At 44.5% G+C, this 16,742-nt stretch overlaps 1 protein-coding gene across 3 annotated transcripts in view; it reads left to right on the top strand.

The window, feature by feature from the left end:
- The window catches only part of OSBPL1A (oxysterol binding protein like 1A), a 155,457-nt gene that overhangs the window by 14,652 nt on the left and 124,063 nt on the right, over positions 1 to 16,742 (top strand). For all 3 annotated transcript variants that reach the window (XM_054017422.1, XM_054017423.1, XM_054017424.1), the window contains 2 exons: positions 8,608 to 8,693; positions 16,563 to 16,637. In XM_054017422.1, the coding sequence (XP_053873397.1) occupies positions 8,608 to 8,693; positions 16,563 to 16,637 (161 nt within the window). The remainder of the gene's footprint in view (positions 1 to 8,607; positions 8,694 to 16,562; positions 16,638 to 16,742) is intronic.

Consider the following 16,742-nt stretch of genomic DNA (forward strand, 5'->3'; position numbering starts at 1 on the left):
GAAGTTTGAGATAAGTGTAGAACTATAGACCTTGGGCAGAGGAAGAGGGACTCTAGAAAGGGAGGGGATGGGAAGAGATAAATAGCTGATAATGTAGTGTTAACATTACAGTAAGGCCTGGAGACCCCAAATGGGACTAGGTACCCCATTGTGTTATACACTGTACAGACACATGACAGTTGCTATCCCAGCAGCTTCTGGTCTAGTTGGATGAGACACAGGGTGGAAGAGTAAATGGAGGTTTTAGAGAGGTGAAGTGATTGACTTGACCAAAGTTGCACAGCATGTCACTGGCAGCAATGGCAATAAAAGCCAGATATCTTGAGTCCAGTCCAGTGCTTTGTCCCCTGCACCATGTTTTCTCTCCTGTCCATTAATAGGCCATGGATGCTTCACTTATTAATGCCTCCACCTGTAAATATCTAACTAGCTAATCTCCAGAAAGAGAATATGCATTTGTTCCACTCTTCTCGCTGGGAAGTGGGGAACAAATGGCTTAAATAGCAGGGTTTTTGTTTAAGGCTGATGGCAGGATAAAAGCAAAGCTCTCTTAAAGAAGAATCTTGTGTATGACTCAAGCCAACGGTATGTACAGTGAAAACTTACACCTATAAACAAATGGACTAAAAAGATTCTTGCCTCAGCTGGATTTGGTATAACAAAAAGGTACAGATATACCACCATTCAACTACCCATTATGAATTAACTTCCTCTGTTATACACATGTATCTATCCACTATTGACATGGTATTCTCATTTATTTTCAGGCGTGAACATTGAGACTAATGCTATAATATTGTTAGAGAAAAATTTACATGCTTACCCCATTTTTGGAGTTAAATTTTGGGACAAAAACAAAGTAAGCCCTGCAAAATCCACTGCAAACTCCACCTTGGGGGAAGAGCTGGATCTCTTATAGAAAATAGTCTTTATAGTCTCCCCACTCCCCCCACAACAGAGGCTGCAGTAGCTGGGCCAACAACCCCAATTTGATCTTCCAATGCATCTCAACCCTTCTCTTGAAGGACCCTCTGAGGTGTGGTTCACGTACCATGCTAGTTCAGTTCCTGGTCTCTGCAGAGGTTGTCAGTAGCATCATTCCACGTGGTGCTGCTTTTATGAAGTGCCTACTTGTTCATTGGAAATGGACTGAAAGATCAGCTTATTTTTCCTTAGGCTAATAAACATATATTAGCCAGTAAAAACCCTGGCATCTATATTTAATATGAATCTCAAGATTGTACTAGGCACTGTAAAGTTAATAACTTCCCTGCCCTATATAACTTCCTGCCTAAAACAAAGGAGGTGGAGAAGGGATACAACTTTAACTTTTGATCCTATGCTCTTTTTTTTTCCTATCAACTTTTGTGGACTGACTCCTTAAACTTCTTCCACACTCCCTCCCAGTACTCCTTGCCTCCGTTTATTCCAACAAAATGAGTTCACTGTAAATGAAAAATAGTTCTGCTGACACTGGTGGGCTGGACATAAATTACTGTCCAGTTATTGCCTTTCCAATTTCATACGTTTCTGCTGTCCATTTAGCTACTGTGTAGCGGATATAGTGACTTGCACAAAATGTAAACAGGAAGGATGATCTCTTTTGAGTGGTGGCTAATGAGAACTTCCTGAAAGTAATGTTTCTATTTGAACATCAAAGGATTTGATGACCAAGAGAGCTTGGGGTTTTCAGTTCTAGGGTTTTCCTCTTGACACCTTCTTGTATTGTCTGCTCTTCTTGTAAAACACAAAGGTTTAAAGTGCAGGTGTGACAGCCAACTCCATTCTTGGCTACCTGTGTGCGCCACTAAGCCTTCTCCTAACAGATGGTTTACACCAGGGTTCAGCAACCTTTCAGAAGTGGTGTGCAGTCTTCATTTATTCACTCTAATTTAAGGTTTCGTGTGCCAGTAATACATTTTAATGTTTTTAGAAGGTCTATTTCTAGAAGTCTAATATATAACTAAACTATTGTTGTATGTAAAGTAAATAAGGTTTTTAAAATGTTTAAGAAGCTTCATTTAAAATTAAATTAAAATGCAGAGCCCCTCCCCCCCCCCCCCCCCCCCCCACGGACCAGTGGCCAGGACCTGGGCAGAGTGAGTGCCACTGAAAATCAGCTTGCGCATGGCCTTCAGCACACGTGCCATAGATTTCCTACGCCTGGTTTATACCTTACTACACAGTTTGAGATGTCTGATGAAAAACATTGCTGACCCATTTCAGTCTGGGTATAAGAATCCAGACTTCACTGGAGTTACAACAGCTTGCACCCGCTGAATTTGTCTCACTCTTCTGTGAAGCAGTTTTATCCATGCTACAATGGCATAACCCTTCAGATGAATGCAGCATGATACTTCAAGGCCATTTGTGCTAGCTTCCTTCTCATTTTACATACAAGCACTACAATAGAGCAAACTACAGTAACTTGCAGCAAGAGCTTTCAGACCCTAACCTTAAAGGGCTTCAAAAGTGCTATACAATTGCTGTGGGCTTTTAATAAGCTTGCTTATAGGAGGCTTATTTGGTAGAGAAGTGACAAATTACTTAGTTTTTATAGTAGTGATTTAATGCTTCACTTTGCTAAGAATTCCCTTCCTTTATTCTGTACAAATGCCTCAATAGCATGTCAGTATTCCATAAAGCTACATTTAAAAACTACCTGAGTGACAAGCTCCCTTCCGTGCCCACCCCCCCTGGTGTTTCAGACTTTAGTATGCATAAAGTGCCGTTTTCCCCCAAACACCACCACCTGGAGTGAGCAGTGCGTTCTCTCTCTCCCCCTCACGTGAGCAGGCAGGCAGGATTTAGTAACCAGAACTAACTGAACTGTCAAAGTGAACTCTAACGGAAGGCACTGCAGTTCTTCAAAAGATGCACAAAACAAGGAGCCTGTTGAGTCCAACCAAAGGGTTCTGCATGAGGTTGAGCTGGGCAAATCTCAAATCACTTTCATTTGAGAGGAGATTGCACAATGCTCTACTTTTTCTCCTGGATGGCAATCGGAGCTGTAGAGATACAAGGAGAGTGAATTCCTGGTTCATCTGTTTCAGGGGCTTGTCGCAGGAGTCGTAACTCAGTTTGACTTGAAGCACCCAGTTGCTGCTGTGGCATCACAGCCTCTTGGATAAAGGGGTTGATGATCCAACTTTCTTGGATGAGTGAGTTAAACTGTGCCAAGATAGTTTATAGAGGAATGGCTTTTCAGTAGGAACATATCTAACAAATGCTAGAAGCTGACAGCACCAGACGCCTAATTTGAATTGCTAGGAAAAGTTAGTGTTTCGGTGTTTGAAAGTAGTTGGTCTGATACCCTTGGTCATATCATTAATGTGGGTTGTTTAACAAAAATACAACTTTTCACTCTAGCTCAGGGGTCGGCAACCTGCAGCACACGTGCCAAAGACGGCACACAAGCCAATTTTTTTGATGGCACGCTGCTGCCTGCCTGCCAGGGTCCTGGCCCCGCTCAGCCCTGCCCACTGTTGCCTCCTGCCCCCGCAGGAGAAAGAAGCTTGGTCCTACCGGCAGCCAAGCTCCCCCCTCCCGGGCTTCTTCCCCCAGCGTGGTGCTTTCCTGCCCCTCCCCTCCCACTCCCTGCCGCCGATCAGCTGATCGCCCTTGCGAGGGGGAGGGGAAGCGGAACCACAGCATGCTCGCTGCTCCGGGGAGAAGGCAGAGAAGAGGTGGGGAAAGGGGTGGAGATGGGGCATATCTCCTCCAGTCCCCTGCTGTGAGCACCCTCACGAGCTGAGCATCTCAGCTCTCTGCCCTGACTCCTGCACCCCCACACATACCCAGCCCCCCCACACTCTGGGGGGGTGCAGGAGCTCCTATTTGGTGCTCAGGGTGGGGGTGGGGATGTGGGGGGAAAGAGTAAGGGCATGAGGTGGGGGGGCTGGGGATGTGTGGGGGTGCACATTCCCACCTGCACCTCCGTTCTAGGGTCCCAGCTGCTAGCTCCTTGCCAGCCAGGGTCCTGCAGGCCCTGCTCAGCCCGCTGCTGAACTAGGTGAATGGAACCCCAGGCCGGCAGCGGGCTGAGTGGGCCGGCGGCATAAGATCAGCATTTTAATTTAATTTTAAATTAAGCTTCTTAAACATTTTGAAAACCTTGTTTACTTTACATACAACAATAGTTTAGTTATATAATATAGACCCAGAGAGACCTTCTAAAAAAACATTAAAATGTATTGCCGGCTCACACAACCTTAAGTTAAAGTGAATAAGTGAAGACTTGGCACACCACTTCTGAAAGGTTGCCGACCCCTGCTCTAGCTGCTTCTTGCCCTTGAACTCCTGAAACTCTCTCTTGTGCAGAGAAGGAAAACTTTCCAGGTTAACACAATACTGTTGGGTGACTTGTAGAAGCAAGTGAGATTGGGGTGTGTTTTGTATTGGGTTTTTCTCCCAGGTTTTTCATACCATTGGCATCTGGGACTTTAGAATATACTTCTTTCAAAACAAACATTGTAACTATATTTCTGCATTTGAGTTATTGCAGCACAATTTGCTGCTACCCTTTTAAAAAAAAATCATGCTGGATCACTCTGAGTGTCAAACTTTGGTAAAGGCTGACCAACATGTGCAGTTCAATTGAGCTTCTGCCCTTGAGCCTTATCAATGACTGCTCTCTCATGCATGGCATTCCAATTCTGTGACATGGATGTCATGTTTTGTGTGTTGGGGTTTATGGTAAGGGGCGCTGGGCACAGGTTTAATGCTGTCTTAATAGAGGTGGTAGCAGTCCATTTACTTACATTCTACACTGAACATACCAACAAGTGATTAGATGGAAACAATACAAGTCCTGCCTGAAGAGGACATTGTTACTATGCGACTTCTGGCAACCTTTATGCTCTTTCTTCTTCCTACCTCCTCAATGATTATGATCCTGCTTTAGATCGTGAAAATGGAACATTAAAAAAATAAAACCCTACAGACCTTGCACTTGTGTTCAGTAGGCTCCTGTTGTGGCTGATAGTTGTTGCTCCAGAACTAATATACAACCTGCTGGTGGCATTCAACATGGAATCCAGTATATCTTGGTACTAGAGGAATGAATACTTTTCCCTTAGAGAAGCACAATGTCCAATTGTAACAGACAAAAATCAGTAGTAAGGGAGAACAAGCAGAAAGGCAAACGTGCAGCAGAATGCACAAGTCCTAGTAACCCAAGATGGTTACCATGCCTTATTGAAGCTTACATATAGCATTGTCTTCCAACAGAACATAAGGCAGACTTAACAATTGTGCTTCCTTTTGTGGGTTTATATTGGGGACCTCAATGTTACATATAAATTTTATTTCTGCTGGGCTGTCACTTTAGTGGAGGATAGCGGATCACTAACCTGTCTGCTTCTACCCTTGACTGAGGATGTTACCTCTTTTTAAAGCATGAAGCAGGGAAATGCCTTTCTGCCACATTAGTCTGGTATGAAAACATGAACAAATACTTTAACTAGCCTAAATCTGAACTGAAACTAAAGTTGTAAGCAAAACTGGCCACATGGGAGTCTCATCAAAACTTTCTTCTGAAACTACTTGCTTTTTTAACATGTTACACTGAAAGTCTCAGTAACTTACTGATGTGCAGTAATGTTTAACAGAGATATTAAATTTAATCAGATATATGTTTCAATCACTAGACCTCTCATTTGAATGTGTTTGTCCACTTCTAACCAACATCTTGAGTGCTTTCAACACTCTTTAGTCATATTCTTGTTTGGCAACTTTATGTAAAGTAAGACACTGAAAAGTGAGACTCTAAAGAAACAATTCCATTACAGTAGACAAAACCAAAAATTGGTCTAGTTGTGGCCCAAACTGCTGAACTTCCTGATCGCCACAAGGGTTATTTCAAAGCTCTCTGCATGCAGTCTAGAGAACATCTGTTAGGTGTTTCCAGCTACTAATATCTTTAAAAGATGTAGGCATGGGGATGTAAAGCTAGAAGGCCCGAAATATATGTGAGGGGGTCTTGGAGGAGGAGAGGCAGCATACTGGCACCTCTGGTTTACTGTAGACCTTGAAATGTTGCATACCTAGACTGTTATCCTACACGCTGTTATCTTAACCACGAAGTCTGCCAGTATGGTTACCACTGTTGGAAGGGACCATAAGGAGCTCATTTGCGTCACTGTCTTACAAGCAAATGTGTAAATAATAGGAAGGCCTCCATGTAATGCAGCTGTTGATAGCTGAGAGGCAGTGATGACTGCATGGACACTTAAAAGTGAAAAGGACAAACTAAGGTTGTCACAAAAAAAAATTGGCATGGCCTAGTCTAACGTTAGAATCCTGAAGTTCTGAACAACTGATAATCCCGTTAGAGGATGCACAATGAGGTGACTTTGAATCTTTCTGCCAATAACTTGCTATCCTTGTACTTGCATAATATTCAAGGCTCAGCTGCCATTTTGCAGGCATGCAGTAAAGAGTCCTTTCCTAAGGAGCTTACAGTTGAGGCTACAGCAAACTGCAGCTGGTTCATGAGACAGACTGGAGGTGGGGACAAAAATGGAAAGGAGAAGACAAGATAACAAAGTAAGCCAATATCCTACAATAAGAGGGCTCATCTTTTCACTTGAAATGAAGGTGCAGCTGGAGCTGAGATGGGGGTCAGCAATCTTTAAAGCTTTAAAAATGAGAAAATTTGGGTAGGGGTGAAAACCTATTCTATTAAACTAAGACCTCCTTATGGTTAAAAGGCCCTTAATGGTGTTTGTTTATGCTGAAAATTGTTAACAGGGCAACTACAGGAAAATAACTGATATTCAGTTTATGCTATGAGCCCCATCTTGAACACCCATTTTTAAAGAAAGGTGTAGGGTTCTGTACTAGTGTTTGTCTTCTCTTTGGCAAACTTGCATGGGCTGCAGAAGCCTACTTGTAAGGCATACATACAAACCACTAATCTGAGTCCTCTCAATACTCCCACCCCCACAAGTAAAAAGCTTTGTGGCTGGTACTTAAAAGCATCTTTAATATACAGTTTTTGTGAGAACAGCTCTGCTTATTGTCTATATGTAGCAAGTAGAGTAACTAAGCTCAGTTACCAGGTCAGTGGAATTTATTTCACTGTAATGTACATAATTTTAACCGAGGAAATCTACCAGTCAACATTCACTGCTATTTAACAAAAGCTGAAATTTCAGGGACTGTCTAATACAGCTAGACACTTCTGGGTAAACTATTCTGAATCTGAATAAATGGTGGTTATCCAAGAGCTTTGCTCTGTCTTTCCAGCTGACTGTTCTATTAGCTCCACCACTCTGCCAGTGAGATCTGAACATACAAGCCTTGTGCATTGCAAACGCAGTTGGTAACTGCTTAACATAGAAAGCCTTGCCAATGACAAGGCTGTTGCCAGTGCATAGTATTCCTAAACATAAAGATAATTCGGGTTATAAACCAACTTGCCTCTCATGTGTCCTATGCTCTTAAGTGCAAGGGTTAGTCCTGGCTCTCTAAGGGTTGTGTAAGAAGAATGGACCCAGTTAAACTGGAATTGGCTTTTTAGACTCTCATAGATTTAAAAACAAAAAAAATCTAGTTCTTAGAATGCTCTTTTCATCCATGTGTCAAAGCACAAGAGATAAGAAATATGGAAGCAACAATGTAATGCTAGGTTGTTGCCCTGTTAGAGATGCTCTAGTTCAGGGCTTCTCACGACAAATTTTTTGGCCGCCTCAGAGTGCAGTTGGTGGCCGCTCTGACAATTTTAGGAAAAACAAATATGCCTATTTACATGATCAAATCATTGTAATTTTTTTTGTACACTCAATAGTAAAAATAATGTACAGTTACATTTTGGTGCCCCTGGCCCCCACTGCCTCCCCAGGCTCCACTGCTTCCTCCCCATTGCCTTGGGCTCCCTTCCATGGCCTTGGACCCCAGGTTCACCCCACTTCTTGTCTCTGGACCACAGTGCTTGGTAAGGCTGGCCCTTCAGAAGCCCAGAGCCCCAGGGCTCGAGTTGGGGGTGGGCTGAGGCCCCGGCCCATAGGCAGAGCCCTGCTACTGCAAGGGGGCTGAAAACCAAAGCCCTGAAGTTGGGGGGAGAGGGGAGGGAAGGGATGCTGAAGACCACCTCAGGAGGCCTGCAGCTGAAGCCTGCTGCTCGAGTCCTGCGGCTGCAGCTTGGTGAGGGGGGACTATTGCCTGTCACCGGAGCCTCTGGCTGAACAGGGGGTGGGGGGGAAGCTGAAGCCTGCCCCTGAGCACTGCAGGGAGGGGCCACTGCTTTGCTCCCTCCTCCATCTCTGCACAAGAGGCTGTTGTGGCCGCAGGAAAAACCCCTGGTGGCCACATGCAGCCATAGTGGCTGCATTTGAGAAACACTGCTCTAGTTCTGCCACAAGCTACGGGCTTGGTGCAGTAATTAGTGGGTGGAAATTTTTATTTTATTTATTCTGCAGGAGGTCTGACTAGATATTCATAGTCCTTTTTGGCCTGAAATCTATAAATGGCTTCTCTCACTGTAGAGACTAACTATGCCTGTTGTTTGTGTGAGTTGGCAAGATGTTACAGTTTACACTGAACTGTTCCTACTGTCTTGTATTACAAAAGCATTTGTTTACCTGATGTTCTGTTTCATATTTTTAGGCAGAAGTAAATCTAATTTGGGTTGGACGCCTCTTCACCTTGCATGCTATTTTGGACATGGCAATGTGGTCAAGGATTTGCTGAAGGTATACTTAATGTCGTCTATTTGTAAATTAGTGTGAAGATCCTACATAATGTTTTTCATGATACCACCTTATTTTAATACTAATTTTTTTCATGATACCACAAGTTGTTCAGGTGACCAATAGCTAGTTGTCTTTTTCTGAAACCTCAAAATAAACAGGAAAAGTGGTTTTTCTACGAAAGTGCAAACCGTTTGCTTGAAGAGAAGCAATGCAATTCTAAGTGAAGGCAATGAACTATCCTTCCCACTAGTCGTGTGCATACTTGTATTTAATTACATGCTGCACGTGTACATATTTGCATGGGGAAATAGCAGGGTACAGATTATCTAACATTCTTGGAATGCATGTGAGACAACTCTTTTGTTACAGAGGGTACGGAAAGCAACTGGGAGAAGAGGCTATTCTGGTTTTGATACTGACAAACGGAGGAACTAGTTGAGAATCTGAAGTGGGTGAAAGTGATCATGAAATGCAATAGAGTTTGATTCTAATGAATGGTAGGAGGGAAAACAGCAGAATAAAGACGATGGGCTTTAAGAAGGCAGACTTTAGCAAACTCCAAGAATTGGTAGGAAAGATCTTATAGGAGGAAGCAAGTCTAAGGAGAAAAAGGTTCAGGAGAGTTGGCAATTTTTTAAAGAAACATTATTAAAGGCACAAGAGCAAAATATCCCAATGTGGTAGGAAAGATAGGAAGTATAAAAGAAATCTTTAATGACCTGAAACTCAGTGTCCTACAAAAAAGTGAAAACTACATCAAATTACAAACACCCACAAGCATATAGGGACAAAATTAGAAAGGTGAATGCACAAAACAAGAGTAAACTAACTAGGGACATAAAGGATAACAAACATTTTACAAATCCATGAGAAGCAAGGGGAAGACCAGGATCAGGTAGCACATTACTCAATGTGGAGGGAAAGACAATAACAGAAAATGCATCAATGGCTGAAGTGTTAAATGGCATTTTGTTTGCTTTCACTGAAAGTTAGTTAGCTGTGATTGGATAATTAACACAGTGAACATCACTGTAAATGGGGTAGGATCTGAGGCTCAAATAGGAAAAGAACAAGTTAAGAATTACTTAAACAAGTTGTGTCTTCAAGTCTGCAGGGGTGGATGAAATACTTCCTAGCATATTTAAGAAACTAGCTGAAGAGATCTCTGATCCATTAGCAATTGAAACTACATTTTAGTCATGGGTATTTTTAGTAAAAGTCCTGGACAGGTCATGGGTCATAAACAAAAATTCATGGCTCATGACCTGTTCTTGACTTGCACTATATACCCGTAACTAAAACTTGAGCTGGGGCCCTGGGGAATACTGGGGGAGGGGACTGGCCGGGGAGGGAGGGAGTGCTGCCCCTGCCACGAGCGCCGGCTCCGCAGCTCCCATTGGCCAGGAACTGCAGCCAATGGGAGCTGCAGGGGTGGTGCCTGGAGGCAGGGGCAGCACACACAGCCCCCCTGGCCCCTCCGCTTAGGAGCTTCAGGGACATGCCGGCTGCTTCCAGGGAGTCCCCCGAGGTAAGTGCTGCCCCAACTCCATCTCTCAGCCCTGAGCCCCCTCCCATACCCAAGCTGCTGCTGCTGGGGGGAAAGGACACAGTGGCTCAAGACTGCCCCAGCAGCAGCTGGCTCAGGAGCTATCCGAGCAGCTGCACTGGCTGCTGCAGAAGTCACGGCTGTCATGGAAAGTCACGGAATCCATGATCTCCATGACAGACATGCAGCCTTCTCAATTATCTTTGAGAACTCATGGAAGTTGGGGGGAGAGGACTGAAAAAGGCAAATATACAGTAGCACCTGTTTATAAAAAGCAAATATAGACAACCCAGGGAATTATAGACTTGTCATCGTAACTTCAGTATCTGGAAAGATAATGATGCAAATCAATCAATTTGTCAGTACCTAGAAGAAAGTAAGGTGATAAGTAATAGTCAACATGGATTTGTCAAGAGCAAATCATGTCAAGGCAACCTAATATCCTTCTCTGGTGGAATAGGGGAGACAGTAGAGATGATATATCTTGACTTTAGTAAGGCTTTGCTTCTGTCTCAATGACTTTCTCATAAACTAGAGAAATATAGCTTAAACAAACCTCCTGCAAGGTGGGTGCACAACTGGCTGGAAAATCATTCTAAGACTAGTTATCAAATGGTTCACAATTGAGCTGGAAGGGCATATCAAGTGGGGTCACTCAGGAGTCTGTCCTGGATCCATTTCTATTTAATACCTTCATAAATTATTTTGATAATGGCATAGAGTGTACTTATGAAGTTTGTGGATGATGCAAACCTGGAGGGGTTGCTGTTGCTTTGGAGGACAGGATTAGAATCCAAAATGATATCATCAAACGGAAGAAATGGTATGAAGTAAATAGGATGGAATTCCATAAGGACAAATGCAAAGTACTATGCTTAGGAAGGAATAATCAATTGCATAAATACAAAATAGGAAATTTAGGAAGGAGTACTGCAAAAATGAATCTAGGGTTTATAGTGGATCACAAACTAAATAAGTCAATTACATAATACTGTTGCCAAAAAGGCACACATCATTCTGGATGTATTAGCAAGAGTGTTGTAAGCAAGACACGAAAAATAATTCTTCCACTCAACACTGATAAGGCCTCAACTGGAGTATTGTGTCCAGTTCTGGATACTACACTTTGGGAAAGATGTGGACAAATGGGAGAAAGTTCAGAGAACAAATTATTGAAGATCAAGACAACATTGTGGAAAAATTGGGTTTGTTTAGTCTGGAGAAGAGGAGACAAGTCTTCAGGTACATGAGAGGTTGATATAAAGAGGGTAATAAATTCTCCTTCTCTGCTGAAGACTGGAGAAGAAATAATGGGCTTAAATTGCAGCAAGAGAGACTTAGGTTAGACATTAGGAAGTTTTTCCTAACTGGAATAAATTGCCTAGGGAGGTTGTAGAATCTCCATCATTTGGAGGTTTTTCAGAACAGGTTAGACCAAAATCTGTCAGGGATGATCTAGATCAGGGAGTCCCAAACTTCACTGCACCGGAACCCACTTCTGACAACAAAAATTACTTCATGACCCCAGGAGTGGGGACCGAAGCCTGAGCCCACCCAAGCCCCACTGCCCTGGATGGCAGGACCAAAGCCCAAGCCCCAAAAGTCCAGGCAGTGGGGCCAAAGCTGAAGCTCAAGGTCTCCAGCCTCAGGCAGGGGGCCTGCCGCCCAGGGCTGAAGCCCTTGGGCTTTGGCTGTGGCCCTGGGTAGTGGGGCTCGGGCTCCAGCAAGTCTAAGCCAGCGCTGGTGACCCCATTCAAAGGGGGTTGCAACTTACTTTGGGGTCCCGACTCTCAGTTTGAGAACCGCTGGTCTAGATCAGCAGTTCTCAAACTGGGGCAGGCCTCCCAAGGGAGGCGCTGGAATGTGTCTGGAGGTGAGAGATGTGCGCTCTTATTTTTAAGAGCTCTGGCTCTCAGCTCCAGGTACAGCCTGGGCTTGGGTCTCCATCCCCACCCCCTGGGAGGTGGCTCAGACTCTCCTTGCCACCCCTCCTTCAATCCCTCACTGGGAAGTGCAGCATGGGTTCAGGCTCTCCTTCCCCCCAATCTCTCACTTTTCACAGCAGACTTAGCTTCCCTTGCAACCCTTACTTCTGCGCTGCTACTGCCACCCTGAGGCTGACAGCCAGAGCCCTGCCGCCTTCAGGTGAGAGATGGGCGTGGGAGGGGGAAGGATAGCCTGAACCCATGCTGCACTCTAGCGCCCCTTGCAACCTTTACTTCTGCTATTCATCAGTATCACTTTTCACATTGCCTCCCTTGCTTCTGCACTGCTGCTGGTGCAGCGCTGCCTTCAGAGCTGGGTGCCCGGCCAGCAGCTACTGTTCTCCACTCTGCCTTCAGAGCCGGGTGGCAGTATGTATGTGGAGGGAGGGGGTCATAAACTACTGCAGACACAAAGAAGGGGTACCTGGTCAAATAAGTTTGAGAACCACTGGTCTAGATAATACTTAGCCCTGCCTTAGTGCAGGGGATTGGACTAGATACCTGTCAAGGTCCATTCCAGTCCTACTCTTCTATGATTCTATGTGCTTATGTACTATTGCACTTGAAGGCAGCTAACTACATACTTCTGAATGTGTGGCTTGTTCATGCACACCAAATGTTTGCACACACCTACTCTTGAAAATTTGGCACAAGAAATCTAAAGTCTAGTTTAGACAAAACCTTGAAGTAGTTGAAGGATGGTATTGGCAAGTGTGTGTTGACATTCTGAAGCCTAATGTAAACAAGCTGGTTCAGCTAAAGCCTAGGATAATGTATTTGTTTACACTAAACCACTTTTAAAATGTTGGCTAACAGACTAATGTAACTTTAAATTCAAGCATTAGGAAACAAAATATGCCTTTAGGTAGACCAAATAAAACAATGATGCTCTGATCAAGTATAGTAACTGGAGTTTTATATTCACCAGCTTGTTGAGTTCAGTTACATAAGCATAAAACTCAGGTAATACAGTAAGTTAGGCCTTGAGTCTTTTTAAGAAACTTAATACCTGCAGTATTTGTCACAGTATTTCAGACACATGGGATGCAAAAGTCTGAGCTACCTTAACACTTAATTTTAAATTCCGAATAGTCAAGACCGGCATGTGTGCCATTAATAAAATAAAAAAATAGTCAAGGATACTACTATGTCAGCAGAGGACGCACATAAGCATGTGTATAAATTTTCAAAGAAGGATCAGTGTATGTTTGTTCCTTCAGGCACAAGTAATAAGGCTTAAACGAGTCTTTGCTCAAACTTCTTAGAAACATCAGGTTATGGCGGAGACCCTCCTTTTTTCTTTAATCTGTTAATGCCAACATTAGATAAAGCTTTGTCTATGCTGGCAAGTGAACAACAAAACTTTTGTTGCTCAGAAGGGTTAAAAGAAGAAGAAAAACCCGCGCTGAAAGACACAAATTTTGTTAAGGAAAAGCGCAGGTGTGAACAGTGCTTTGCTGGCAGGAGCGCTCTCCTGCTGAGAAAGCTACCACTGCTTGTTGTGAGTGGAAGTTTTGTCGGTGGGAGAGCTCTCAGCGGCACAGTCATGTCACTAAAAGCTGCATGGTGTGATTAAAGCCTAAAGCTAACTTGGCTGCTTCTGGCATAACTAAGGTTACGTTTTAGTCATAGAACTTTTAGTAAAAGTCATGGACAGGTCATGGGCCCATGAATTTGTTTACAGCCCATGACCTGTCCATGACTTTCACTAAAAATACCCAGCCTGACTAAAACTTGGGTGGGGGGCTGTGGTGGGCTGGAGGTCCAGTGGGGCTGTGGGTGCTGGAGGGGAACAGACCCCCAGTACTGCAGGAGGGGGAGGGCCAGGCTATGGTGCGTGGCCTGGGATCCCTGCTGATACTGGGGATGGGGGTGGGGTTGGGGTTGGCAGGGCTGGCAGGGGCTTCTTACCCAGCTCTGTCCCAGCAGCTCGTAGGTGGCAGAGGCAGGGGCTGGGGTGGGGGCTCCATTGCTCCAGCCACAAGCGCTGGCTGCTGCAACTCCCATTGGCCAGGAACCGCAGTCAAAGGCAGTTGCGGGGGCGGGGCTTGTGGGGGCAGGCAGCAGGCTGTACGGAGACCCCCACCTAGGAGCTTCAGGGGGAGGGGGGCATGCCAGTGGGATCCTGAGGTCAGAGTCCCCTCCCATACACCCAAACTGCTGCTGCTGGCCCTGCGACCTCCGTGACAGACTCGCAGCCTTAGGCATAACCAATGTTGGCAATTGAGCTCTGTAAAAGCTAACCAACTATTTGCAAAGTACAGCTAATTGCAGCATTCAGATACACTCACCAAAAACAAATGTGGCCTTTTTTGCTTTTTCCTGAAAGCCACAGTGAATGGGAGGGGTGACTTCTTTTAAACTGATTGGAAATAAAAAGAATAAATCCAGGTGAACTTGGACCTGGTTCAACATGGAAAAACTAACTAATTATCAGGAGATTCTGGTCTGGAAAACAGACTGAGATTTTTCTACAAGGATTCTATCAAAGAAAGCTAGTATCAACAAATGATACGGTCCCTGACCCAAAGACTTTGCTTACAACATAGCGTAAACAAATGGCAAGCCTTCAGGGTGGGAAGGGGGAAGATAGCAAAAGTATGTTTATATTGTCAAATGCTCTTCATCCATAAGTTAGTGTTTTACAAAAGTGGGTGAATGCTAGTGCCCTTCTTACAGGTGGAGTGATGAATGGAGGTTAAATAGATTGTGACTTGTCCTAGAGCAGTGGTTCTCCCCCAGGGGTCCTGCAGGGGGCCCATGAGCAAGATCCAAGGGGGACTGCCAAGCAGGATCAGTGTTAAACTCACTGGGGCCCAGGGGAGAAAGCTGAAGCCCCGCCACCTGAGGCTGAAGCCAAACTTAGCTTTGTGGGGGTCCCTGTGGCATGGGGCCCCAGGCAATTGCCCTGCTTGCTGCCCCCTAATGCTGGCTCTGGCTTTTATATGCAGAAAACCAGTTGTTGTGGCACAGGTGGGCTGTGGAGTTTTTTTATAGCCTGTTGGAGGGGCCTCAGAAAGAAAAGGTTGAGATCCCCTGTCCTAGGGTACTCTGTGGCAGTCAGGAATAGACCTAATCCCCTGACTCTAGTCCTCATGAGCTCAATCACTAGATCAGTTTCCCAGCTATAGTAAAACCATAGTCCAATTAATCCTGTTGCATATGCAGCTTGTCCTGATCTTTCTGACCACTTTAACAGTAGGGTTCAGCAGGAGCAGTGTTTGAAGTGGGATTTGAAAGAAGAGTGAGAGCAAGGATCTCAGGTGCAGGAAAGGAATGGGGGAAAATGGAGCTGAGATTCAGACAGGAATACAGTGGTACATCCCTTTATGGTGTACGGAGGAGTTTCCACTTGATGTGGAAAGGGGCAGGGAGCCAGTGAAGAGATCATGAAACCTGCTAGTCATGGCCCGTTTAATCTCTTGAAGAGGAGACTGCACTACAGTGTATACATAGTACTACTGTGTGATGTCTTTCAACTAGAGTGAAATTACAGCTTTAATGGCTGCTGTATGCAATTTGTGTGTAGAGATGCGTGACAGCAAAACAAAGGCCATGCCTCGACCTAAAAAGTTAGGTCGACCCAGCTACGTCACTCAGGAGTGTGAAAAATTCCCTGAGCAAAGTGGTTAAGCCAATCTAACTGTTGGTATGGACAGCTCTAGGGCTGTGTCTACACTACCACTTATGTCATATGACTTGTATTGCTCGGGGGTAAATAAACTCCCCCCATCCCCAGTGACATAAGTTACACCAACATAAGCACCAGTGTGGACAGCGCTATGTCGGCGGGAGAGCTGCTCCTGCTAACATGGCTACTGCTACTTGTTGGCAGTGGTTTAATTATGTCGACGGGAGAGCTCTCTCCCATAGAGCGACTACACTAGAGGTCTTATAGCAGTGCAGCTGCATTGATACAGCGGTGTCACTGTAAACTCTCTAGTGTAGACATAGCCTAGGTTGACTGAAAAAGTCTTCTGTTGACCTAGCTACTCCCTCTCAGGGAAGTAGCAGTGTCTATGCTGAAGCGGTAAAACAGCACTGCTGTAGCTGTTTAAGTGTAGACATAGCCCCAATTTGAATTTGCTCCCTTTCACACGGGCTCCTTGTTGTAGATTTCCTCCCCTCTAAATCTTCACACGTTATCACTGATTAGGCTTTACAACTATACTGGAACACACAGAGCCTCCTAATTCATGTAATTCATTCTTGACAAATAGATTATAAACAAAAAGGTGTCAGTAACACTGAGTTCTTTCTGGAAGGAATATTTTTTTTAGAGGTAACCTATTGACCTGCCTGTGTTTCCAGCATTATTTAACTGTCCTGTCTTGGCAGGCTGGTGCAGAAGTGAACGTGTTAAATGATATGGGGGACACTCCACTGCATCGTGCAGCCTTCACTGGACGCAAGGTAAAAATATACTATTTTCTAACTACTTGTATTCCACCCTGTGTGGTTCACAGGATGCATAAGGCAACCCCAGCATAAGATTGTCCCCTAAAGGGTGCTATAAGG

The sequence above is a fragment of the Malaclemys terrapin genome, chromosome 2 (genome assembly GCF_027887155.1).
Source record: "Malaclemys terrapin pileata isolate rMalTer1 chromosome 2, rMalTer1.hap1, whole genome shotgun sequence".
Classification (NCBI taxonomy): domain Eukaryota; kingdom Metazoa; phylum Chordata; order Testudines; family Emydidae; genus Malaclemys; species Malaclemys terrapin.